Source organism: Vollenhovia emeryi, unplaced genomic scaffold, assembly GCF_000949405.1.
Source record: "Vollenhovia emeryi isolate VEMERY1.0 unplaced genomic scaffold, V.emery_V1.0 DF939135.1, whole genome shotgun sequence".
In the NCBI taxonomy this organism is placed as follows: Eukaryota; Metazoa; Arthropoda; class Insecta; order Hymenoptera; family Formicidae; genus Vollenhovia; species Vollenhovia emeryi.
The window spans coordinates 1,946,386-1,974,359 of NW_011967231.1; the positions used below are offsets into that span (position 1 = coordinate 1,946,386).

Here is a 27,974-nt window from a genome sequence, read left to right on the forward strand (position 1 = left end):
GATAACAAATTTCACCGAACTTTAATAAAAGATCTCCAAACGTTTTATTTTTACGCAGATAATTATATCAAAGGTGATTCATTGAGATATTTATATGATTTTATTTATAGGCGTAAGTATGTGCGTCGTGATTGCCACGAAGGAATAATGTAAAATATTGATTTCGAGGATCAGAATAAACAGACGCAGATGTTAAAAACGCAGCACAAAAGCCTGGCACAGTGCCTTCTGTCGCTAGCGAATGCCTGCGGCTCTTACAGGACAATGCTAGACGGGGACAATACAAAGAGCCCACAAATTGGCTTCGATGGTTCGTAGACAGGCCGCCATTCGGGCAAATCAGCGCCGCGAGGTTACGGTCGTCAAATCAATATTTGCACCTCGCCACCCTCGCACACAGAGAACCAGAGTGCAAAGTCAGGCGTGTCGGAATTAGCGAAGAAGGAAGGAAGGAAGGAAGGAAGGAGAGAGAGACACAGAGAGAGAGAGAGAGGGTGTAAGGAGGGTTGGACCCGGCGGTGAAGGACGACGACGAGGAGAGGGCGCGGAGGAAACATGAAGATGTGGGGTGGTGGGACTACGTGGTTGGTGGCGTTGGAAATCGGTGGTAAACTGAATTAACCCCGTGTTGACCCGCGACCGTATGTTACCAATGACTTTCTATTACGCTGCTGGAGCCGCACGGATAGAGTCCATTATAATCGAGCATTGCTCAAAATGGAAAAGGAATGATCGAGGTACTGTCAGCCGGGATGCTTGCGCAAATGTTATACTTGCCGATCGTTCGTGCATCGGCTCCGCTCGCGCGAAAGACTTGTTGGACTTGTTGGCCTAGCTGGCGATATTTGCCGAAACAAGAACTCGCAGCAACCTTTTACTTTTGCGTATTAAAGCGGCGGAAGCTAGCTTCCGTTCGCCGTAGCTAAATTCGAACACGCCAACCTTCCAGCAATTTTTGGTATGTAATGCAGTCTGCAGCACATCGATCAAGCCGACGATTACGTTCTTGCGTTTTGGCTTTTTCGTGTCGACGAGCGACAGCACGAACAGACGCTCGGACGATAAGTTCTTTGAGTTTGATGCCTTTCAAGTTTGCAACATGGTTTAACGCCACCAATATTACAAGAAAATGTGCCGAGACGCCAAGGAACGTTTCCCCTTTACAGTTACGTGAAAGCAGAAAATTTACTGATAACGCGCGAATAAGTATTCTCTCGGGTAAATAAATTTAATAGGAGATAAATATATTAAACTCTTTAGCACATGTTTTCTTTATTAGTTTCCGTCGATCGTAAGTTGAACTCGATAAACTTTTCAAATCCGATTCAATATACGAGACTATATTTCTCTGAGTCTTTAATGAACTTCCTTATCTAATTGATAAAAATGTTATAATAACAAACAAAGCTGCTTCCTTGTTTTATCATATACTCAATATTCCTTTACGAATCGTAAGATTTTTCGTAACTTGATAAAAATAAATATCCTGATAGCATTGCGCCTCTCTGGCCTAATACATTTCTTCTCTCTGCTCTCATCACTTCGAGCTTCTTCGATTTAGGCCAAGGGAAGAAGCCAACTGACCACAACTCAAATCAACGCAGGACGCACGCTGTTTGCTATTTCCCCACGGAATCACATGGGGAGTCGCAGAAAGCCAGTGAAACTGTCACGTCCCGTGCACCGAAGCGGGTATAGGTGTTCGTTGATTGAGAGTAATCTGTTTTGTTAATTGCAAGGTCCGCAGAGCCCGATACCTGCGGTTGCGTTGTGCTGCGTTCAGCATTACAAACTCTCCTACTGGCACTAGTCGCTTCCACCTCCATCCGGGTGGTAGACCACCCGTTCGCCTCCCGTTCCTCACATCCTGGCTCACAACATCGCCGACCACAGTGTGAGCCTGTCGTCGAGAACAGCGAGGAGACTACGGGGCTCGGTTAACCGACTAATTGCAATACTGACGCGTCCGTTCGCAGTATTTGTGAAATTGCGATCATATCCGCCGTCCTTGCGACGGCTATCACCGGGTATAATAGGCGCTATCCACGCACGCCGTAACCACACTCGCGTCCGAACGCACGCTAATGGACCGTCAAAAGCGAAATTCAGCGTTTTTTTTTCCGGGCCTGGCCGCGTCATTTTTCAGAGGGCATGTCCGCTCCGCTCGGTTTTCAACAAGGCCCGACGAGAAAAATGTAGCGCGATTGTTATTGGCGCTGCAACCGACGATCGACGCGTAAATGCAGGAAGTCGAGAAAGGAAACTGGTTTGGTCGCCGGCTGATGAATACAATGCAATCACTCTTCTTTTTTTTTATTCCCCGCAGTTAGCGAAAACGCTACTTCCCGTGAAAAGTGAATATTTCATTTGCAAGGGTGCTTCGAAGCCCTATCCGTTCCGCGCAATGCAGAAGCGAGACAAATTAACGAGCCATAAGTTCTCTCTCGACCGTACTTTGCATAATATAAGAAATTTAAATATAATGTAGAGCATATCGTGAAGAACTTTGTGTGATGCTACAGCAGAAATTTACATCGCTACAGGTTTCTTCATTCAGTAACTTTATAAGTCAACCAAATTGTGCTTATGATTCGTTTACGACTTACTCGGAGACGTTTTAGACTTAAGATCATTCTCCTTCTCCACTTACACGTAATACGAGAATAATCATCTCCGCTAACGAGGAAACTTCTCGTAGCTTCCCTTAAACACGGAATGAGCTCCGACATTCTTGAGATAAATAGTTACATTTGTATGACTATCGAAATTTTAAACTTTCCTTCACCGGAAAGTTCTGTGCGAAAAATCTCAATTTTTTTTGCAGTATCGGATAAGTATTCAAAATTAAAAAATGAGAAATCTTTTAATTTTGGATGAGATAGTATTCGTTGCACATATTAACAAAAGCGGAAAAGAGAAACAGCAACACTTAAAGTTTCGTGATTGCCTCGTCGATACAAAAGTAGACTCGGGAAGCTGAATGTACTCACCAGTCGTGTACATAGCGACGCCCTTCAGCGTCACCGGTTCAAGTATGGCAGGTTCGCTCCTTCCCTTCGCATTAATCGCGTAGAGGAAAAGTCGATAGCTTCTTCCCGTCGTCAGTCCTGCGACTTCGAAAGTCGGCCCGTTGGGGCTCGCCGGTACGGTTTTGTTTAGGAGAATCGGACCTCTGTCCTCATCAGATACGACTTCCAGCTGATAACTGTATATCGGAAGACCTCCGTCGTAGCCCTCCAGGCACCGAACTACCAGCCCCGTTCCCGATTTCGTGCCGAGCTCCTCCATGTCCAGAGGAGCTGACATTTCCGTGGCACTGCAATTGTGAAGAGCGTACGGACGACCCGCGGCTATAACCTGAAGCAAGCAGATCGGAGATAAAATGTATTTGCACTAAATCAATCAGTGCGCACTTTATCGTACTAGAAATGACGCCGAGTACAATTTCTTGCCCCGTAAGAAAGAGCCTGGACTCCGAACAGTACGTTCTTAATACTGTGCTTCCACATAATTCTACTGTACACAACTACACAGTTTAACAATATAGTTTAACCGCTATGTTTACATCGTGCATTCTTCTGTATCGCAATTTTCACAATAGGGAAGGAGCGATCGATCTTTCCAACAGCGGCAGTAAACGACTTTACACACGTTCGAAGACTCATATGCATGTCAAATACGAGCACAGTTTGTATCGTCAAAGAAGGCAACCCTCGCATTCTTTGTAGATGCCGTCGATCGATCAAAATGAAAATGTATGGAGCATAGTGATGCCGGAGTATACAATGCATGAAATTTATGAAGGAAATAGCTAGCAACATGACGCACGTCGTGTAAATACTGGAATATTTAAGGCATGCGGTACGGATGATTTAACCACTTTTAGATCGAACACATCGATACGGCGAAGAATCGTGGCCGACGTAATGATCGAGAGAGCGTCGTATTTCAGCCCTATCAATTAAGAAGATCTCTCGATATCAGGCAGAGATAAAAGTATATATTACGATTAACGATAAAACGGCACTTTCTTGTGAAATTTTCAAGGTTACTAATAGAATTTCTGTTTATAGCCTGTTAGATAGTGCTAACGTGAGTTTTATAATTTTCGCGCATAAAATAATGTCTGGAGATAAAAAGATTATGCAAAAAATGTTCCCCGAGAGTACGCTCGAGAATATATTTGACAGAAACTTTAATATCAGGAGTAATTCATAGACTATGTATCATACTATATTAATAAAGAAATTAATTTGTCGTGTCGACGAAAATTGAGATTTATACGGGATTCCATAAGCCAAAATAAGACAAGAGATACGAAATGTTCTACTTAACACATAATAACTCATCGTGACGAAAATGAGTGGTTTCCTTTTTCAAGAAAATTTGCAATATGTGTATGTTCATTTTCCACTCTGTTGACATTGTATAATATTTCCAATCAGTTGATGTCACGTGTTATGTTTCACGGAAGTAAGTTTAATAATAATTTTATATATACCGAGTTTAACAATAACTTGATGTTTCCGGCGAATTCCAAGATTCCAAGAAAAATTCTGGAAATATATGGAACGACACATTGATGAACACAACGATAGGTTATTTAATAAAATTGCATATAAAATTTTCTCCAGAAGAACTACTGAAAATAGTCGTTTCTTATCAAATATCCGATTCCAATAATTCACATCTTGGTAACTAAACTTTAAATTAAATATTTATTGAAGTCCATTTAAATATTTCAAAAAATATAGCTTTATTATCTTTTCTATTCTTAAAAGTTACTTCACGAGAAATCTTTAATTATCGATTACATTTGTGTCTCTTTAGAAAGAGACAAAGAATGAGATAAGAACGGATTAAAGTTAAGCAACGTTGCAGAAACCTCTGCTGCGACAGTGCATTTGAAATAAAATTACTTTTAAATTAACGACAAATATATGACTTATAATACAGTACGACAAAGAAAAGAGGATCCACCTTATGCAATTGAACGAAAGCGATCTATGCATACACGTATGTATTTCTATATCCTCGTGCTAAAAGCTCGAAATTCTGAATCGCACGATGGAAACCGCGGCGCGCAAGTCGCTGAGACGTAAAGAAGCGAAAAGGTACAGGCGGAAAAGTACTTGCCTGAAAAAGGCAAGGTGTTCGTTGCTTGCCAACCTGGTTGCTCGCCCAGCATGCCACCGTACCGTAATCCATTTCCGTGGCTGGTGTGTAGTTCAGTCTGAACCCGTGAAACTGCTGGTACTCTTTCAGGCTGTCTGATGTGCCGGGCGCCGATACGTGGGAGTAACGCGAGTGTGGGACCTCGACGAGCTCGCCGGAATTATTGAATGTCCAATGGAAAGTCAATGGCGCCGGATGGCTCTCCACGGAACACACTAACGACACGGTCTCCTGTTTCAAAGCGCCAACCACCACTTCGCTCTTGCCCTCCTTGCACACCGGCGCATCTGCAAACAAAGTCGTCGTACTTTGCCAACGGTGGCCTTTCTGCGAACAACGATGGAGTAGCGCAAAGTTTGAAGTACAGAGTGATTTATGGCCCGCTTGTCAAGATTAATGTATAACAAAGTGTATGCAAGTCGACGTTCTTCTGCCTCGAGAAATTTCATTGTCCGATGATAAGCATAAAAAGCTATTCTGATTAATTTATGTTTCCCCGGGTCACGCTCCGTACATATAAATCGTAAATCAATCAGCATTCCATTCTTGTCGTGGAATAATATCAACGGCGATTTAAATGGATATTCGACGTTCTGTTTCGTCGCACGGCTGCATTGATCCTTGCGCGCGCACGCTCGATATCCCGGCGAGATCCGCGAGTGTCAAACGGAAGAAGAAGCAGCTCGACGCCGTTCAGCCGGTTGCACGGTCGATCGATAGTCTAATAGGAAATTCCCTTGACACCGGTATTTGCGATAGGCCATGACATGCGGAAGTCCCACGCGGCAGGAGTGATGATTTACGACTGAAGGCTAGGAATCACGGATAGAGAGACTGTCTGGTTGCAATTTGATACAGTCTATGCGATACTAAATTAATTGCCAAGATGAGAAGTTGGAGAGATGCTACGCATTACGGTACGTACATATCGACGTATATCACCCGGAGCGGTACGTCTGTTTACTAAAGCATAATATCTTACGTAGACGCTTTGGAACGTCCGCTCTCCAAGTTTGCGGATAAGAGACTGTAGTGGAGAAATCAGGTCGATCTCTTCGCGTAATGCGACGTATTTCCAAGTGAAAATCACTTTGCAAAATGCCACAAGGTGCTTTCTTGGACACGTCCCTGCCAGTATATCTCGTGATTCTTTTAGAAAGGATGCGATCAGGTCGTTTATTTTCTTTGAACGTTTCTTCGAACTTTCTGCACAGTCATCTTATTTGATTCGCCCTCCATTCGTAAAAATAATATTTTTAGGAAAATTTCTTCTTTCACCGTTCCATAATTTGAACGATTTAGGAAACCGCGGTGTCGACAGACAGCTCTATATTTGACGCAGATACATGCTTTTACAAAAAGATACAGTTTGAATAACCTCGCAATTTCTCCAGAATACCCAGACAAATTGTTGGGTCAATGTTTGTCTTGCTCGTAAAACATTCAACAACTTACGTCTATCTCTCTGTTCTTTATTCCAGCGAACGGATTAAGCGTTTCATAATAAATGTTCAGAAGCCGTGGAAGTCGAATCACACATGTTTGTTAACTATTCAGTGGCCAACAATCAATGCTCATCTATTAATCGCAAGCAATCAAGGTAAAAATCGAGATTAAAAATACCACCGCTAAAATTTAAATTAATGCAAAAATCTATTAAGTACCAAACATAAAGAATCTCTTATAATTATAGGTGTTTATATCCACGCGCAGAATTGCTGCTGTTGATAATATGTAAATTTTAATTTCTAATTCTGTTATTAGATTCAAAGTTATCAAGATTTGAATATACTTCAACACATATGTATAACAATGGATGTTAGCAAACTTCTAAATTTGTAAATCAAATGTGTGTTGACCGGGAAGCTTTTCGTACTTATACGATTTGCATTGCAAACAGTTAAAGTTGTTGAGAGCAGAATGTGTAGATCTTATTACCTTACACACTCATACATGTAAGTATTGCAAAAGCAATCTCTTATTTTTTCTTACACACTTGGTCGTTTTTAAAATTGCAACACGCCATTTACTAGTATACGTTTTTTTCAATATATTAGAATAAAACCACGTAATAAATTTTGGTCTCTTAATGCGCCTAATAAAGTATAATTGATATAAGAATAGATCGGTATGTCGTACAGAATAAATACGAATTTATCGCGCAATGTGATATTATAAATGACATAATAAAAGATGCCAGAAAACCGGAAAAGATTTTAAGAAAGTCGTTTGCATGACGCGTCATTCGCACGTGTATAATATCATATCGTGACGTGATCATGGATTGTTCCAAGTCCCATGCGAATGCAAAAGATCGACGTCGTCGACTCCGCAGGAGGGTTTGGAACATCGGGACGGATCTGCGATCTCCTTCAGTTACGTACGCCTCGCCGTACGTCTGCTCCGGCCTAGCTTAGCACATTGCCAGCCTGCGTTCACCCACACATGAATATTCAACTACGCTTTACATACATTGAATATGCATCGCAGTCCTTCCTTCCCTCTTAGGTCATTTACAAGATGCAGATACGCCAGGCTGGCACCAGGGCCACCGACCATTCTAATAGAATAACCCGCGTTCCGTGTTTCACAGAAAACTATACACCCTATCTACCGCGCTCCCCATTCTATCCCCCCCTTATCCGCCACCATTCCCGTCTCATCCCCGACTTAACCGTCGGGTTCGTTTCTCATGCGTTCGACAAACGCCCCGCTGTACTTGCCTCTGTGCATACCGCGGAGTTGCTTACCATCGATTAAGTAATTATCGAGGGATCGTAGCTGCGAGAGGGAAATTGGGGAACCAGCGCCGCTTATGAGGGACATACGCCCCAATGCCATTACGGCATTGTTTACCCGGGCCAATTTTCGGGCGAGATAATTTGTGCTATTAATTATACGAGAACTTGTTAATGTGCGCTTTCCACTTACACATTATCTGGAGAGACACCGGATTACTGGCCGTCTTTCCCTCGCTGTTCGCGGCAAGACAGGTGTAATCGCCGGCGGAGTAACGGGTCAATCCTTGGAGAACCAAAGAGTGGTCGCTAAGGACTACGCCCGCTGTGGGATTATTCTTCAACTCTTTTCCCTGAAACCACGTACAAATTGCCGTTGCAATAAAATCTGAATTTAGTGCAAGTCCGTGTTGCTTAATTGCAATTATAATGTAATTTAAATGCGCGCACACAGATGGAAACTACGCTGTAATAAAGAACGCGTGGAACAGTACGCACGCAAGTTATCTAATGGAGAACGAATTACATTTGCATAAAGAGAACGGGAGAACGGACGGTGCGGGTGTACAACAAAACGCAAATATACCGTGAAATGTTTCCACGGATATCGTGATAGACACGCGAGTGTTGGCGATACTTACATCTTTGAACCAGGCGAGCTTGTACACCTTTGGATTTGCCCGCACTATGCACTCGAAGTACACGTCGTCGCCCTCTTTGATGTCATCCGGATTCAGCGTTTCGCCCATCCTTAAGCTGACCACCGGCTGGTATTGTACGTCAAGCCGCCACTTGTCCTCCAACGCGCTGTCTGATATAGACGGATTTTCCGCGCGGCACGTCAAATATTTACCATCGTCCTCTATAGTTGGCACGAAACTGAGGATACTCAGTGTCTGATTGTTCTCGAGCTGAAACTGTAATTAAATATGCACATTGATCTTGAAATCAAGAGTCTTTTTCCGGAAATTGCGGATCGAATAACGCAGTTGACTTAGGAATTAAATACATATCTCAATGTAACGAATGCTCGAAACGATTCAACATATCGATCTGGAAACCGAACATTGCTTCGCACTGCTTTATAGCGTAGCATTTTGAAAAAAGTGATAGATTTTCTCGATAGAAATTTCCATTCGTGGAAACTCGGAAAATTTGCGCCGTGTTCATATCGTATTCATAACGTGTCTACTTCGCGGAATTAATTGAGATATATAACTTTTGCGATATTAAAAAGTGGCCGGACTATTGATCGAATGAACTAATCAGCCCATTAACAAACTCCGCTATCTTTACACGATTCGCACATTTCTCATTTCCTGCGTCGAAAACGCCATTCCATTTTTCATGCGGCGTCACGCGTTTGCTGCTAATATTAATTTAACATCGTTGGAAGCTGTTAGGCCAAAGTGATGCCGAAATAAAAGAGCGCCGGGGATTAACGGTTTTTCAAGATTTATGATGCTTAGAGCAACGACGGGAAATGGAGGTCGAAGCGGGTGCGGGTCACATCGCTGACGCTTCCTCTCTCCATCACAGCCCGTGTCCCTCCCGCTTTCACGATGTCATTTTAATGATAGTGCCATCGGGCATATATATCGGAAAAGCCACGTATCCGCATCAGTATCGCGAATACGATGAATGGAAGTAATGGTTCGTCAGGATGAATGTGGTGCGTCGCTGTCTCTCACTCTCTTATACATCTCCACCGATCGTGGGCTCGTCTCCCTCCCTAACTCTCCATCTCGCTTTCCCTATCTCCTGTGTATTTTTTTTGTAAGCTTCGCTGCGTTGTACTTTCAGTGCGCCTCAGTGCGATGCGATCGAATTTTCCGATAAAACCCTCTGGACAATCCAACACACGAGCATTGATATATCGCGCAGGTAGATCGTACGCGAACTGACGTTACGGTCACAACGTTTCGCATACATCGACCGAATGTTACCGGCGTGGCATTTTCAAGTCACTATTTCTAAGAGGATGTAAATGCGTCCTCGTGAATATTTGGGGAACGGTATGTAAATTAATCGCGCTTCTACGCAGATCCAATTAAATCTAATGGTATCTGGATCGTTGTCTTACGCTCCTACGGAAAATGACACATTTAAGATTCCGAAATATATGAGCGAAACATAGCAAAAGAATCCAGACTCTGCAAAATGTGACCAATTTCTCAATAACGTAACGACGAGATTATCAAAAATATAAAAAAAAAACAAGTTTCTTTAACGTTTCTATCGCATCATATGTAGGAATGAGAGAGATATTCTTGATGAAAGAGATAAAAATTTATTCTGCGTTTTCAATTTGTGACGCACTGAAAACCTGGCGATGAACTAATGTATTTACCGTATTTACCTACGTATGAAAAAATTCGTAATATAACTTTTTTGTGAGGTATCCTGTTATCACGTGTGCAGTAATGGTCGTCACGGGCTTCAAACATTTTCGCTCGCAGATGATTATGAAATAATGGGGCAGTAAAAATATATGATATAAACATAAAACGGTAATGTCGTTCCGACCATAGTCATAAAATTCTGATACATAGAAATACTGAATACTTTTCATCGGCGAAATTTAATGTATTTTTATGCATTGCCGTGTGTGATCTACGCAATGTAATAGAAATGATAAAAATTTCAAACTATTTTAATGCGTATTCTGCGATCTATGTAGATTTTAAATAAACATATTATATTATGCATATATCAATAAATAACTAATAAAATAAAACGTGATCTTACATTAAGTTATTAAGGATCTTAATTCAAGTTAAAAATGTATTTTACTACGAAAACTCATTAGAGCCAATTACGTTGTATGTTGTTTCATCTGTAACAACATACGCGAATGGTGAAATTATCATTTATGGCTTCATTATTGTTAACTAACCGCAGCTATAATATCGATCTGCATCGAGCTATAATATCGGTTTGCACATGTCCCTTTAATATCTATGCATAATTATCTTGAATATTATAATATCATGAATATGCGCTACAGATACTATATCATTTAATGATCACAAAGACATCGATAAATGTTTCATATTTGCTATTTCAATTGTTGAACTTCAATAACCAATCTATGTGACGTAGTAACGTTATTTCAGGAGATAGCTAACGAAAACGACACGATCGTTATTGATCGAACCGATATATCGATCGGCGCGCGGTACATTTTTATGGGAAAAAATAAACCCACGGGAATACACGATATAAATTTGTGAAATAGCCCCTTGAGGCAAGAAAAACAGTTATATTTGGGGAGACATTTCAAAAATTTAGCGCTCTAGGCATTACTGAAACATTTCGTGCCACAGGCGATGGACGGGGACACATCTACGTCGAAAATAGGAAAAGAAAGTTAAGTCTCGAAAGTTTATCAAGCGAAGATCCACTGGATCGTTCGCGAACTTCTGTACTCTCTCTGTCACTGCGAAAGAAGTGTCGGGGTATGTCGGGGATCGAGGTGACGGGATGAACGGACGAAAAAGAGGGTGGGGGCAGGGAGGGGGTGCAAGAAGTCGCCCGCAAGAAAAACGAAATAACTCCAACGTCCTAACTTCTGGACGAATCGTCGTAAACTGCGGCAAGTTATGGGACGTCGATTTCAAGAATTCTCCCCCGAATTGTACGGCGCACTTCAGTAATGCTTTCCGTTAACCGCTTTCAAGACTCGACGACACAAATGTTCGCATCCAACCGATCGGGGAGGCAACGTATATATCTATGTATATAAAAACACTCGGTGTAACTTTGCCGAATTATGGTACTTGGGACATGAATCGAGGATCAACTACGCTCTTTCGCAGACTGCGTGAGCGATTTTGCCGACTTTCTCCCGCAAGATCGAACTTTGATTCCGAAAATCACTTGTAAAATTATATGCATTTGAATCCTTCGTATCTACGCTTAGTTATGTTAGCCCAGTTGAAATGTCATCCAGCAAATTTTATACATGTAATGAAAAAGATTATTTTATCCCGTAATGAAGTAGCCACATTGGAATACGAATCAAATTATCGCTTGAAATATTCTGCGAAGTGGGAAAAGGAGATTTATATCGCAAGTCCAATACTTGAATTAGTCACTGTCAATTTTACTCGCATTATTTTATAACAAGAGCATTATAAATTTGCTTTCGCCGCCAGAAAGTTACAGACTGAGTGTCGACATTTAACATCTTCAAATAAAGAGCCCGAGAGAGGAACTTTTTATTAAGTAGCCGAGAATGTTTGCTCTTCCTCCCGCATTTAAATGACCTCCTTCTTTGGCTTCCTTCTTTAGAATGATGTCTAGTTTCGTTTTGCTCTACAGCACTTTTTTCCACATACACTTTACATGCAACATATATAGCGAACTTACGATTTCAGCCGTCTTAATGATTGGCTTGTTTGCTTTCCACCAAGTAATCACCGCATCTGGTCGTGAACCGCTCGTGCGACATTCCACGTCGTAAATTTTGTCGGCTGAAACTTTCGTTTCCTTCGTCAGGATTTGAACTACCAACGGTTTTACTGCAACAGTGAAAAAATGTGGTTGTTTCTCTATAATTACAGTAAACTATAGAACGGTTTATTTTTCAGGCGGTTTTATTTATGAAATAAAAAGAGATGCACCAATTTAATAAGTGGAAAAGCCTATTTTTTAACGGAAAACGAGATGTAATTTGCATGCAACGTAGTTATGCACATTTAGTATTCGTAGAGATGTTTTGTCATTTAAAAAGCCAGATGTTTGCACATATAATGTGTACGTTATAATATGAGGTCCTATTGTATTTCATTTTTTTTCTCTTTGTCCATTTAAAACAGATGCATATTGCAAAGATAGATAAAGTTATATCGTTAAGCATTGTCTGTGCGTACATAGCCAAGTTTCTACTATGGCGGATCTTAATTTAATCAACTTTATTCGGATCGTTACTGTTTCGAAGTTGCCTACCGAGTGAAATCGTGAAAACGCCCCCCGTTACTACAAAAGCGACGGTGCTCAGTTTTGTACCAGGAAAAATCCGCGAATAAGATTAAACGGTCGAAATAACGACGAAATCGGACTATCTAATTCCGAGGGAAACTGGGAAATATATTCGTAAAATCATCCCGAATTTCGTCGTCTGGCAAACTGACCGAGTATGCTTTGCGAGTAACGAAAGAAATTAAAGAACACCGTGGCCCGCACAAAAATCGCGAAATCATGCTTTTTATTTGACGGTAGCGATTTCTTTATTTTTGCCACGGAAATTTTATATTTATTTGTAACTTTTTTTTAGAATTGACAGTCATTACTTTTATGATTGTTACAATTATTTTAAGATTTTTTACGGCAACGCTGTGCTCTACTATAATATAATACATTTTCTGATTGTATAAAAATATCCATGCTAAAGTAATATCGTATTTTTATTCATGACCATTATTAAGGATGCCAGTATCAATTTTGGTCTCAACATTACAAGCTTTAAATATCCGATTTAAAAAATTTATCTCCCTGTACACAATGTAGAGCGGTTATGCACTATTAGCGATGCCAATTTTAGTCCCAACTTTACAAAAATTTTAGATATCCGATTTAAAAATTTTACCTCCCTATACATAATGTAGAGAGGTTATGACATTTATGTAGAGTCTACATAATGCTGTTAAATTACCATTTTGAAACCTGAAATTTAAGTGCTTTGCTTTTTAAATAAATTAATTTTTTATATTTCTAATGTCACAAATGTAACGAATAACTATCATTGTATAATAATAATATAATTATCATATTATTCAACAAGGGGAACTAATTCTGCAATTACGAAATTACTTCGCTTTTATGAAGCACAAGCCTATTAACGCCATGCATGTCTCGTCATATTCGCTTGTAACGAACATTAGATATTCATATCGATCGTAAGCAATCGAATTAGCCAATTCGTAATATAACAATGGTGTCACATGGTCGTCCTCATAAATTTTAACGTAAGGTTCGTGCGTCGCCACGACCAAGCACTCATACAGCCCTTAATTGCCATTAGTTGGTAGCCACTTCTCTGAAATTGGTTCCTCCGTTTCGCTCTGCGTTTTCATCCTGCCCCGCACATACACATACACTTGCCCGGGTCTACGAATAGATTTGATGATCCTCACGCTAGTCCGGCCATATATTTGCACTTATAGAAACTTTCATTCATTCGTATAATCAATTTCCGCGTCCACTCATCCGATAATCAGGAGTCCATTTGATCGGCCTAGCACCACGAGCGATAATACGATCTAGCGCTGAAATCGCTTCGTTACGCACGCGATAAAGAATCTATTTTCAAGTAGACGTCTCGGGAGAGATTAGGTTTTAATTGAAACATGTCGGAAGTGCGATTACGTTTCGAGAGTAGCTTAGTTTTGCGCAAGGTGGGTCTGAAATACGTATGAAGGTCCGATAGTGGCGATGGCACAGATTGTATCGACGGGCGCATCACTCGATGCGCCGAGGTACATCGCGTGTACGTCGATCGTGATCGCGCCTCACCGGTGCCCGAGGAACGAGGAGAAAGGATTGTATCTATTTTCGACGTTCAATTAGAACAAAAGCACGCAAAGCCGGTGTGCAATTGCTTGGACGAGTAGCGATGTTTGATTCTTGCTACGATATCTGTGGAATCAACCCTTCGACATTGTGGTTCTATTGTCGTTCGTAATTCAGTGATCGCCGACAGCTTTGACAAATTACCCCACTTTATCAGCCGTGTTAGATATCGTGTTCGCACGCTTGACTTTAGTGTTTTCCTGTAGCGGCTTGTTAACTTGACTCGCGACTTTTCGCTCGAAATTTCGGGACGAAATGAATACGTTCGATAAAAGCTGAAATCTGGCTCCCGAAGCTATAAAAGAAATTTTAAAGATCGTATGTCTTTTTATATCTAATAATAAGTTAAATGTACTGAATTCGGTAGGTCAGTCTCGCAACGTCATACGACAAAGTACGCGTCGTTCTTTCCTCGCGCTTACATAGGGTCTCTGGTTTTTTATCGTTAGCCGTAACGCGCATTCATCAAGTTTTAGTCGCGTATTATCGAAGCGCTGCAGCGGCGCGATGCCATTTACGTACGCCGGCGAACAAACGTCCGTGAATTAACGCTCGCTGCGGGCCCGAGCCTTAATGGTTTCACGCGTGTTTACCGTGGCGTTATCGTTTGTTCGAATAATTCCCTGCGAGTCGACGCCCCCGGCCGGGGGGCACTTATCAAACCCGGCGCTCTTCGCACCTTCCCATTTATTTCCAGCCGGTTGAACGGCCACCTGCTCCGTCAGAAAGCACGGCGCGACTCTCGGCGCCGCCGACCGAAATCAATGCCCCCGAGAAGTCGTCGACGACGAAAAGCGCATGGCCCTTCGGTGAGTAGAAATCTCCCGGTCTTATCGGGGAACGAGGTCGAGATAGCTCCCTGATGAATGACGATGATGTCCCGCGCGTCATGGAAACGCGGCCCCAGCTGGAGGGATTATTAATTATTATCAAGCGAACAGTTCCCGGCGCGGCGCACATGACCGCGCACGAATGAACGATCCTGGCGCGCGCGCGCGAAGGTGCGTGCTTCGTATGCGTGCGTGCGCCGGTGCACGCACGACCGGATACGAATTAGCGCAATTGCAATTGGTAAGTCTAGCGAGCCGTTTATCACATTGATGCCGACTTTAATTCTTAACCGGCGGCACGAATTGCACTGCGAACGAAAAAAAACCGCGCCGACTGTTTGTTTCGTCCTTGCAAAAAATTTATGAACAAAGCGCATTTGCATGCTACGCCACAGACACTCCGGACCACTCCGAAAGCTTTCGTCACGCCAGCCGCGTCACGCGTTTCGTGCCCACTCACTTATTTTTCACATTCTCGCCGATCGAATCTTGCTACAACGGCACGATACTCATGCGAAATGTCACGACATTACAAGAGCTTAGTCCTTAATTTATCTCTCGTTACGTAATAAAATCTCAAATTAATTTTTTCTTAATTAAAAAGTGATTGTAAACTTATACCTTTGGACTTTATGTATATTAGATTGAGAGACGGATTCTCATTCCATCAATCTCGCACGATTGAGAGAGACTTCGGACGCGAAGAGTTCAATCTTGATGAAGGGGATAATTTATTGTTCAAAGGCGTTTGATGGCTCATTAAAATTCCCAAGTGATTTATGTGACAGCAATTAAGAATGAATTGATACGCATTCGAACGGGGGAGCGCGTGGACACGCATATGCTTATTATTATTATTTGTTCTATTCGGACGGATTTAGTACGCACGGCAATGTATGAATTAATAGGCATCACCCGCGGGAGTGAACGAAATTATTCGCATATGCCCGCGTCTACTAGTTACATATACTGTCTGATTATTTATGCTTGATATAGGATTAGTTATAAACAACTGTTTATGCGAACTACCTTTCTGCATAACTATCGAATGCAATTCCTTGGTAACAGAAGCAAACATCAGCCTAAATGGGAGAAACTGCCAAGTACACACAGATATAAAACATACCTACTTGTGTTTACATGTGAATCCTAAAATAGTGTGTTTGAAATTGCTCAAAATAAGAAACTACCAGTTTTGTTAGAAGACGCAGCTTTCGGCAATGTCGTATTTTTGACTCTCGCGTTCGGCCAAACGCAAGGATGTAAATTATCAGAGGAACCGTTTGGTCACCAATGATTGTCGTCTAGTAAAATTGGTACGCGCCGAGAACCGGGGAGTTTGGATTTTACACAATTTTTCTTCATGCCGTTATTAACCGCGCTAATTTTGCGTGCGTTGCAGCGTGTATCGCGAATCGCCTGGCGTTAATCCGCGCGTCTCCCTTAACATACGACGTACGGTTGGCCAGAGGCATGCGCCGCGTGCAACGTGCGATCGGCGAGATCAATCGGCCCACGAATTAGCGCCTCTTGCAGCTCCGTCAAGCACTAATGCTTTTACGCGTGTTTACATTAACGTTATCGCCGCCGGTTTGAATAGTTTCTTCCCACCCAGCCGCGGCTCTTCGTTCCCTTACGTTTGGCACGACGTTACTGGGCCATTACGAGTCGAACCCTCTCCAGCCGCCACTTACATGATATCTTAGCGCACCGCGAGCACCGTCTTACCTCCGCACCCACCCAGCCAGCCCATACGGCGCGATTAACGCGCCCACGGACGTGCCACGCACACGTGCGTAGCTCGGCGCGGGCGTTCTCCGTCGCGTCTATCGACCGACACGCCGACAACAACGCCCGCCTGAACACGGACGCGCTGTCGCACGCCAAGTGCCCACGAGGAAACACGGAATCGAAGCTGCGGACCGGGAGGCACGCGATTCACTGATCCGTCTTGCGAGAGGCGTTACCGTTATCTTCATCGGCCAATCTCGTCCAGACGACTAATAGGTTCAGCACGTGAATACCTTGGCCCGGCTATAGGACCACGTGAAAAGGCCTTCGGTGCACGTACCCTCTGTGACCGGTGGGGCGATTCGCCAACGGTTTACGATACGACGGCCTGCCTAAAACCGCGCGCGGCCACGAAAGGGAAACGCTGATTTACATCGATCTCTATCGCCGAACTGTTCTCGTGAATTCGTTTCCTTAGGCAACGTCAGATCCTGTCGATAGATACGCCGTTTGGTGCGCTGCTATATGAACATTATGAACATGAAGGTTGCAAGGCTGGCGGAGAGGAGATTTCGTACGCGACAAACGAGGGTTGTCAGAATGAATTATAATCCACACGCTTACACTTGCGGTTGGCATTGTAGTAACGCGTTAAGGGTCAGCGACTTCATTACAGGAGTAGCGACACTTGTCGCTTGGGGAAGAGAAATAAACGACCGTTCAGGAAGATATCCCTAGATAGGAAATTATGCGAAACGTGGTTAAATGTTTTTTCTTGCGCGAAATACGCGCGTCAACTTGTCCGTAGTTCCATGTCTACCTCGACGCGCAAATGGAGAACTCTCGTAGCTCGTTATACACGCGATAATTGCGTACTTACATTAATGATTACATGGAACTACGTATGTGCAGCACTTTACGTCCACTGGGCACGTTTACGTTTAACGGCCGCGTTACATATAGCAAAATGTTAGAAAATGCAAACAATAATTCGTTACATTTCATTGCGAAATCATTGTTGAAAGTGGAAACGTTACGCGAGGCGATAGCTTTGACAATGATACACGTATAAATGTTGGCACGTGGATGCCGTGTCATACCAAAATGTCGGTGTGTTAGTTTATTAAGTGCCTGGTAACAATGCTAACAAGTTTTATCTACCATTTTTTTCGACTCTTAGCAAATTGGACCGGCCTACGGCGCTCGCGCGCTTGATAGATTGCGATTCCCGTAAAAACATGTTTAAGAAACCGCGTTGCACGAGCATGCAACATTACAGAGATTGACAAAGTAGGTCGCGCAAGTAGAACATTTCTCGATCGTCATTCAGTATGGGCGTACATTAAGGTAATCGGAGATTCGTTTTGAGCATCACCAGGAGGGGCCCTCATTTTTTCGCACGTAATGATCGACCTGCTGACTCAGCACTAGTTCTCGCTTTATAGCCTATTACTCGATGGAAGGCTTTCGACACTCTTGTACGTACGTTAAGACATTATTTCGAATACGCTATTTACGCTAACGCAATCACCGATTTCGTAATGCTGGAGCTCAATTATGTTGAATGGATATTTTCGTGCGGCACGTCCATTAACTCATTTGACAGATGTCATTGTGAGAAGCGAATGTCCCGCTAATGTTATCATAACATCATAAATTAGGATCACACTGTTACGACAACACGCGTTACATTTAATGCCCCGCGAAATTGGTTCATGGCTATGAAAACTCGGGAAAATGAAAGATAGAACGAGCAACGCAATCGCACAATGCACCATCGATAAATGGCAAACGGCAAGACATTATGGAATAGGATCTTCAACGACTTACGGTTGATATCAAGGACGGCCACTTTCGAGTCCGGCGGTCTCAAGTTCGTATTGCTCGCCTGACACACCACCCTCGCATTGAGATGTTGTCGTCCAATTTTCGGATACACCAAGTGGTTAACCGTTAACCCGTCCTGGATATCGTACTGATAGGACTCGTCTATCACGGTATTGTCGAGATACCACGTCAGCTTCGGGGGCGGCTTGCCACCACGAACCTCGCAAATCAGGTTCACGTCGCTCCCCTCGTTGTACCGGTCCTTGCTGTCCCAAACGGTCCTCGTCGCCCCATCCAATATTATCGGCTTCGATGGAGGCACTGTGCGAACAGCATGCGTCGTTAGAATCCAACGCGAATGCTAATCGATCGTTCATCTAGCGAAACGACAGTCGGTTCGCGAGAGATGCGTGCACGGTCGATGCGGCGGAATCCGGCAGAACTTTGGCGTTGTAGCAGAATTAACTGTTATAATGGCCGCAAAACAGGTCGTAGTTACGAAGTATATTACCGCGGCAGCTCCCAGTTTGCGAGGCAAACCGCGGCTTACGCCGAGATTAATTTATGCACTGGGAAGTACCGAGTTCGTAAGTCAACGCGCACGACGAGATGTATCGAGGGCAAATGTATATCTAAACCAAGCATGCGCCGAACTTTACGAATCGAACGATTATATTCAACGTTAAATCACATATCGTAAAAGCGATCTCGAGGGTGCTTCTTGCTCCGATACTTGACGCGACCTCCATTACCGCGCCCTGATCAAAAGGACCGACTTTAATTGTTGCGTGATCACTGGTTGATTGAGTTTCACCGGGATACAATGCGCTCACCTATAACGGTTAAGTTCATCCTTTGTTTCCGCGTCGGCGAGTTTCTGAAGTCCACCCGGCACCGGTAGATCCCCTCGTCGGTGCTCTCCAGCCGATCGATGCTGAGGTGAGCTGGATTCGTCGCCGTGACAAAAAAAGCTCTTGGTCCCAATGCCAAAGGCGACGACCAAAGACGGGCGTTGCTGTACTGCCGGCGGCCGCGAACGTCAAAGCTGCAACAATCGATTAGTCTCTGCAGTAGCTCAGCCGTAACGATCCCATCGTTTTGCAATTGTTATGAGATACGAGGGCATTATGACTGTATTACCAATACGCGCTGTATCATTAATTATCAATGCCTGATATTATATAATATGGAATTTCAACGTTTTTCGCTAATAGGCATAGAATACTAGAACGATGAAATACGCGTCCCGACACGCAAGAGTCAGTTTATCGCTGCTAATTACCGTTTTGCTCGTTATTCATATACCAAAAACTGTACCAATTTAATTACATAATTTGCGATGTAATTGTAGCATATCAATTGAGATAGCGTACTGGCTATCGTCATTAAAAGCTTGTTGTGATTGAATTAATTACAGGATAAATAAACAACGTACATATTTATATTCCTGGCTACTTGTTATCAAATATGACATCGCTTCAAGACTTCTCGTTGATTACACAATCGTGGATTAAATATCTTTAACTAAATACTTATTATTATTCCCAAATTGAATGTATTAAATATTCGTGACTTGTAAAATCTAGCGAAATTGTTACGCCATTTTCTTATCTCATTAGATAACAAGAGCTCTAGAAACGGGCGTAAATTTAATGGGCCTGGATAGTGAACCAAAAGATTAAAATTCGGAACATTGTGTTCGTCGTTCGTGCTCGACGTCGAGACTCACGCCTGCAAGTGGCCTTGCCATTTGCACAGTAGCTTCGAAGAATCGTTCGCGGAACTACGATCCAAGCTCGGTGGTTGGACAGGCATGTCTATATACGGAGTCGCATGGGAGCTGTTTCCAGTGCGTGATTGCATATTAAGCATCCGCGGTGAGCAAGAACAGGAGCAAAGGGAGACAGATTAGAGGAACGGCCGGGGGATGTATAAGAGACTCCGCGCACGCAGGACAGAAAGAAAAGAGGTGCCCCGAGCGCGGAGAGGGGGAGAGGGTACCAGGCGTAGAGCCCTTCACGGCTCCTCGTGAGCGGCTAAAAGTTAAATTGCGTTCCGCGACTGCACGAGAGTTCGGATTTTCACTCGTGACTGAGTAGTCCCAAAGCTATCCCACCCTCACGCTCGCTTCCGCGGCATTGACGTTGAAATACGATTTAATTCTTCCACTTCGCACTTGCAGTGGACGAGGAGGGCGCTTCCGTGACGCGCTCCACCGACGCTGCCCGCCCGTCTCGTTGTCGTAGACAGGGCAATGGAGGTAGGGCAGACCTCGGAGAGAGGTCGGGCATGGCACACGTTCCACGAGCCGTCGCCCAGCGCGAGAACGACCCACGGATATAACACGTTCGACCGACTTTTCTCGCGCGCGATAACCCTGAAAAGCGATTTTCCCATATCGGTCTTCTGACTTCAACCCCCCCGACGTTCATCGACGATGGAACGACTCTCAAGATCGATCGGTCGCCTGCCTACTCACCCGACTCGTCGATCACGACCTGAGAGGCTGATTCGTCGAGACTTTCCGGAAAGGCATCGCCTACAGCCGTTTCTTCGTTATCTCGGGGAGATTGCAGAGCGTAGATGATCTTGTGTCGCGTTTTTTTTACAGCTCGAAATCTATTCGTTAATAAGTAGCGCGCAGTAAATGAGTATGGGCTCAGTTCATTTTTAATAAGAAACGTCTGTAGATTTCGTGTAGAAAATTTCGTATTATAATCGCCACCTAACGTTGATAATACAAAGTTTGAACGACTTATGATATCTTAAGCAATACTTGAGATCTCTGCGAGTAAACGTCTTTCATTGCCTTTTATTTAGCTACTACTCTCTATTACGCCGGGCACTCGTTAAAAAATCGATCACTTTCAAGACTCACGCGAGGAAAGGAATTCACCAGGTCGCTTCGGTGGATCTAAGTGTCTTGAAACTTTCCTAACAGAGAACGTAGAATGGAATTGAGTGGATTCGATTTTGCCAAGTGTTATCTATTAAGGTAAAATGCGAAGACCGCCGGAGAGATTGTAAATATTACCAAACGTTTTGTTCGATCAAGACGCTGAGTGTTCAATATTACAGAGTAATATTGAAACTCAAAGATCTAGATCTACGATCGCGAACAAATATTCATATCATGAAGAATGCAGTCAATCGTTTAAGCCCCCGCCCTTGCCGTTCCATTCTCTAAGTAAATGAAAAACTAGATGAACTCGGTACCGATGTCGATAACCGGGGAGGGATTCAATCATCTTCGAGAATTACGAAGGTTTTGTTAAATCAATAAAATTAACCAAAGAGAAAGAAAAGAATCGCTTCGCTTCTTCTTCTTGAATAAGTTACAGCGCGAGAAAGTCTTGATGAGACGGTATGCACGTCACACGAGTTACTCCTATCACGAACGAAACATTGAATACACGTGCAAGGAGGAATACTTGGAAAAGAGCTATGCACGATCATGCCCGCATAGCCTCGCAGTTTCCTTTCCTTAACTGTCTGGGGTAGGTACGATAAGCGGGCACGATGTCACGCAATAAATATTTTACTGCGAGAGGTCCCGTGAAGGGAAGGGCCGACGTTAGGGTACGTTGGTGAGGCCACGGAGGGAAGACGCTTTAGTACGGCGGCCGCCTTTAAATTTAAAGTTCCTCGTCGTGGCGAGGATTAAACTGACTTTACAACAAGCGACGACCTGCTTCCCCTCCGCGCCAAGCGCCCAGCTCCGGCATCCCTGGGATCGCTTCGCATACACTTTCCGCCGCCCTTCTACCTCGGGACGATGCATCGCCATCCCCCACGCACATATCTTACACCTTATTACATTTCTTAAATATGACCCACCGGATACTAGCGTCGGCCCTCTCCGGCCGCGGCACCCCTACCCGACGACTCGACGGCGTGCCGGCCATTCTATATGCAAAATTTCACGGGCCGCGGAAGCAAAACGGCGACCCGAGTACCGAATCAACTTCTTTGTGGAAAATAACGCGAGGAATTTCCGGACTTGAGTACTTGGACTCATTTCTTTTTGATTTCTCCGAGGAAATACGCTTTACAGACGATACGAATGACTCCTCCTTCGAGAAGCTTTCCTCAGCGCATTTCGCTTTGGCACATTGAGATCTCGCACTGAAGATGAAAAGTACGCAAATAAAACTTATCTTTTTTTAGCCAGCAGACGATACAAGCAGTCGTGAACTCAGCTACTTTGATATTTTGAAGCGATCAGTGATTTTTTAATTTACGGATATCCGGAAATATCTTACCTGTAAATCGGTTTTTCATCCCTGCCTTCCTTGTACCAAAGCACCATGCTGATCTCGTCATTATTGGTGGAACGAATGTCGCAAGGGAGCTGCACCTTTTGTCCGAGTACACCCTCAATGGCAGTGATCGGTACTGTAACAAAGAAAAAGATAAACTTGAAACTTGCTTTTTTTCTATTAAAAATAATATACATTTGACATCCTAACTTGATCAACGCAAGCTTTTCGCCGTCATAAATTAGAACGTTGAACCCACGCAATTCAGCCAGAAATTGTGTTCGACGTATCGACAAAAATGTTATAAATTTCACGACTATCTCCCCCCTTTTCTGACGACAGAGAGTAATGAACAGCTTAATCCGCGAGAACACGGTAGCTAACTATATACAATCTTTAAGCTTTTAACAAGGTATCTGTAACACGAAATATTGTTACGGTAGGCAAAACGTTGGTATAATGTGGTTTTCATAGACAAGAAAACAGCAGGATTAGGTCTCATTACACGGGAATCTAGCGGTGATGTACACGCCGGCGGTTAAAGGCGAGCTCGTATCTGAGCTTAAGTCCCCGCCGTTCTCGTCTGTGATGGGATAGACAGCGGTTAACGGTGGTTTGATGCCGCCGCGGTTTTGTCTGCTCGATTAGATTTACATGTAGATAGAGATATCGCGTTTTAATGAGCTGATTCTCTCCACCCCCCCCCCTCTCTCTCTCTCTCTCTCTCTCTCGCTCTTCCTCTCCTGACAGTGACGGTGAAGCTATCTTTCTGCGACGGCGCGTTCCCTGACGTCTCATCGGGCTTCTCGATCGCTTCTCGAGAAGAAGCGTCGTGCTTCAGGAGCGATCGCTCCCAAGGATCCCATCGATCACCACGCTAGTATTTCGTCGCTCGACATTTGATCGCAACAGGGTGGACCAATCTCAAAGTCCACGGATTTCCGTCCTAGACGATAAAGCGTCGACACTTCTACGGGAAAGTGGGCGGGGAAAAGGAGCGAGAATGGCCAGGAAAACGGATCGTTCGCGTTGGTCCGAACACGTGACGTGTTCAAAGGTGCGCGCGCGCAGGCCAGTGTCTTCGCTCCGAAATCCGCCAAGATATTGCATGAACGTGCCAAGTGTTTGCCGAAGGATCCGGAGCAATCGTGCTGAACGCTCTGAATCTGAAATTAGAATACCAGCCGACTTTCGGCGGTGCGATAGCTGGGTCGATATGAGAAACGCGATAAGCAAACATACGTTGAGCGCAGTCGCTCTTCTCTGCCTTGCGCTTATCCTGATTCTTAGTAGAATAATAAAGTGCTTTCGTGTATATTAGCGAGCAGCAATGTTAGATCGCAAGCCCGTTACTGTTAACGTTAATACGTTAACGTATTACCATGTTACGTACTATGTACGTAACATGTTATCAGCTTCGTTAAATAAATGTTAAACAGGTATATTGTTTCATCTTTCTACCTTTTTCCTGATTCTCGCTTATTTCATATTTTGATGTTATAAATAATGCATGCAAACATGTACTAATTTAAATTATTGATGTACCTATTCCGATTATCGCCAGCAAAGCGCTCGATGTAACACGGTCTAATGTATGCGTTCAACAACGTGGTTATAAATCGTAGGCGATTCGCACAATTAAGATATCTTCTCGTTATGGGAGACGATTCTACGGATCGTAATACGGGCACATTCTTCCGATCTCATTTAATCCCGAGGGAAGTTTCGAAGAGCGGTCCGGAAGGAAACTCGAGGAAGCTCCGCGGAAACTTGCGGAACGTCCGCGGGCGTGACAAGCGCCGCACGCGAAACAATTTCATTTATCACAAGAAAAATAGCGGTTTAACTCCACGAGTGGGCGTATCATACATTTTCCGCGAGTTCGTGGGGACGAGGGAGGGGGCGAAGGGCGAAGGGTGCACGTGGCGGTGGAAAATGGAAGACACCGAGGGCGGGTCGTTTCTTCCTTGTCGTCGTAGCTGACGAGAACGAGGAGGTCACGACCGCGAGTGTATTAGCGTGGATGACGTTCCCGACGCTAAGTCGTCACGGTCCCAATGGTACGGTTACTGTGCTCTCCGGTAGCACTTAGAGAAAATGCAGGACGACAATGTGTCGGTGCGTCGATGCGGTGCCCCGGGCCGCCTCGCGCCGAGATGAAACAATGCGGTTCCGAATAACTCGCGCGTGTTGACGCTAAAAATTTGCATCGCGGACGAGGCTATAACCGATACGGCATACCTCACGAGAGCCGCACAGGTGGGAAAATTATTACCAGACTAATTGGTAGACCCGCGGCGGAAATTGCCCGTAGCACGGATAACCGTGGTGCCGCCGCATTAAAGTTCGCGCAACGCCGTCACTCGCTGGGATACGCGATTGCCTCGTAAAGATAATTCCGAATGTTTTCCCGGCGTCGATCGATGAACCGCGCGCTCGTTGCATCCACGTAATGTCTATTTTTCGCGAAAGAACGCATACGAATTGCTATCGACGCGCGATCTCGCGCACTCGCTACTCGCAATTATGAGTAACGAGCGCCCTTCTCATTTTGACGCGCACTTAACGACATCTCCGACGGTTGATGGAACGACGCCGTTTCTTACTCCGTGTTGCTTACGTAATAAATACTCGAGTCATGCCATGTATCCACGGTCATGATGAATCCTAAACACCCACGTCGTTCCCGGTAGGGATCGTTAAAGGGAATCGTCGGGTTAATAAATAATCCTACGTGGAAAACGAATCCATCAACGGTTACTCTCGTTAACTACGCGATTGGAGGCAACATCAAACGTACGCAAGCGTACGCTCTCGGTCTAGCCTTCCTTTACCGAGCGGGGAAACCATAAATAAGTAATCTTCCCGTTTCCACGAATGCGCGGGAGGGCCCTGAATCCCGAAGATGATCGCCTTGGGTGAACGCAGCGCAGGATGCCACGTTTATTTTCCTTTTTATTGACGACGTAAATTTAACGGATTTTATTTTTTTTTCCTCTCTGATCTCTATTTTCCTTCTTCGCGGCTCCGCTCGCTATCAGGGAATGAAATATAACGTTATTTCAATGGCGGAGCGTATGCAGCTATTTTTTCTCAGCCGCCAATACGTTACCCAACGATGAGAGATTCTGAAAGGCTATTCCGTCCAAACGTCTAATTCACAAAAGTGAAAAATAACCGAATAAATACGTAAATTGCAGTAAATACAATATCGATGCTATATAACAGTGTCAATATACATCCAAAGATAATTTTGAAAAGTTTAAAATAAAATCTAGCGGCATTAGCATTTAATTATCCATACTTCAATTATCAGTAAGAAGAAAACTTTCTCAATCCAGATATATAACAATTAGCCTGTAAAGTTTAAACGTCTCTTTATATTCGACTAAATAGACTCACGATTCGGATGACGAAACCATTCGAGATTTTAAATGTATAATTAGCCAACTGAAGCGGTTAGCTGATTCAACGTGTTGTTTGTTATTCCTCTTTTTTTTTAGTATTAATCAGACGATAAAGCGAACGTTAGCGTAAACGTGCGCTTTAAAATTACAGCTCTATACGATTACTGCAGAAATAGGAATGACGCCCGGGGCAACTTTCTCGACCAAGTAATCTTTCAAACGGTTTAACGTTAATCGCGTATTACGCGAAATGCTGCTCATTGATATAATGGATGAATGGCAAGTTCCTGATATACTGACTTCATATGGAAGGACCGAAAAAAATAACGCGTGGTCAAGGCGTAACGTCAAGGCGTTTGTGAAATGATAAAACAGTTTTTTCGTCTGTATTTTCATAGCGTACGCGAGGCGTATTGGCGTAATTTACATAACGAAAGAGCGTATGAGTTTGATTATATATTAAACATGGTCATGTTTTCAACAATAATAAGTCTTAAGCGTGGAGATACTCGAAGCTAAATTGATACAGACGATGACGAAAGGGACTTTCGGTAGGTATGGGCCGTGTGACACGCGTAGAAAAAACATTTAAGACGTTCGACGAGGCGTAGACGCCGAAAGGATTCGTCATATTCGTAACTGGCATGTGGACTGGGTGGACTCCAATTTACATTGAGACGTGATCGGCCATGTATCTACGGTAGCGAGAGTACTTCGGTACCGCTTAATTATTTCCTCGATAACAGAATCGCGAACGATACGGAAAAAACATTCCGGCGAGTTGGTTTACATTGAGTGGATTCCCCGCTGGATTATGAAGAAAAACGCGAATATGACGAAACTCCGCAAGTTATTACAATAACAAGGAATCCTTTAATCAACAGTTCGACGAAGTTTGGAAACAAGAGCAGTCGTTACCGCAACACTAGCGAAACGACAAAGTATTCGACGAAGGGGAATAATTCATAATTTTATATAATCCCGCGCTCCAGGCGTATTATATATGCGAAACTTCGATTTTTAAAGTAGACCGTCTACTTGGAGTGAAGTACGTGCGGCGGTTATCGTGTACGGATGGAAAATGTTATTCAAGCCGGCAGTGCGACGAGGTAAGAATCGATAGAGTCAGTCGCTTGCCTAATAGACTTAGATAAATCATCATGTCCCCGAAAGATAATCAAAGACTATTCACGAGGTATACAGGTCGGCGTCGAATCGAGTTTATTTATCAATCGCGTGCTTAATCTCTACTAATTACCATAGCCATTACGCCGTGACTTTTACTAACTATAACTTTTGCCACCTGACTGCCGCGGCTCTGAAAAAATTATTGCACACCTGGCATCAATCTATTTCAACCGCTTCATTCTGGCAGCTTTATTTCATTTATTCGCGATTCCATAAAATTGCTACTACAAGTTCGCATGTGATTTT

General features: G+C 43.7%; 2 protein-coding genes across 5 annotated transcripts in view; one reads left to right on the forward strand and one right to left on the reverse strand.

Moving 5' to 3' along the window:
• LOC105567724 (hemicentin-2-like) overlaps positions 1-27,974 on the reverse strand; it is a 134,461-nt gene that overhangs the window by 11,355 nt on the left and 95,132 nt on the right. For all 3 annotated transcript variants that reach the window (XM_012022817.1, XM_012022816.1, XM_012022818.1), the window contains 8 exons: positions 23,137-23,269; positions 19,708-19,919; positions 18,878-19,195; positions 12,285-12,436; positions 8,555-8,830; positions 8,107-8,266; positions 5,137-5,462; positions 2,991-3,357 (listed from right to left, as the gene is read on the reverse strand). In XM_012022817.1, coding sequence (XP_011878207.1) covers positions 2,991-3,357; positions 5,137-5,462; positions 8,107-8,266; positions 8,555-8,830; positions 12,285-12,436; positions 18,878-19,195; positions 19,708-19,919; positions 23,137-23,269 — 1,944 coding nt within the window. The remainder of the gene's footprint in view (positions 1-2,990; positions 3,358-5,136; positions 5,463-8,106; positions 8,267-8,554; positions 8,831-12,284; positions 12,437-18,877; positions 19,196-19,707; positions 19,920-23,136; positions 23,270-27,974) is intronic.
• LOC105567723 lies at positions 5,793-7,391 on the forward strand. Of its 2 annotated transcripts, XM_012022815.1 has the most exons (4): positions 5,793-6,092; positions 6,162-6,346; positions 6,657-6,775; positions 6,940-7,391. In XM_012022815.1, the coding sequence occupies exons 1-4, from the start codon at positions 6,078-6,080 to the stop codon at positions 6,996-6,998; spliced, it is 378 nt and encodes a 125-aa protein (XP_011878205.1). In that variant the 5' UTR covers positions 5,793-6,077; the 3' UTR covers positions 6,999-7,391. The 2 variants fall into 2 exon arrangements, 1 of the variants encoding a protein (XP_011878205.1); XR_001009381.1 differs by lacking the exon at positions 6,162-6,346.

Bases quoted from the DNA above. Each gene is read 5' to 3' on its own strand.
- LOC105567723 (XM_012022815.1), top strand. The intron at 6,347-6,656 runs GTCGTTTATTTT...TCTTTATTCCAG, and splicing joins TTTAGAAAGGATGCGATCAG to CGAACGGATTAAGCGTTTCA. The intron at 6,776-6,939 runs GTAAAAATCGAG...TTCTGTTATTAG, and splicing joins ATTAATCGCAAGCAATCAAG to ATTCAAAGTTATCAAGATTT.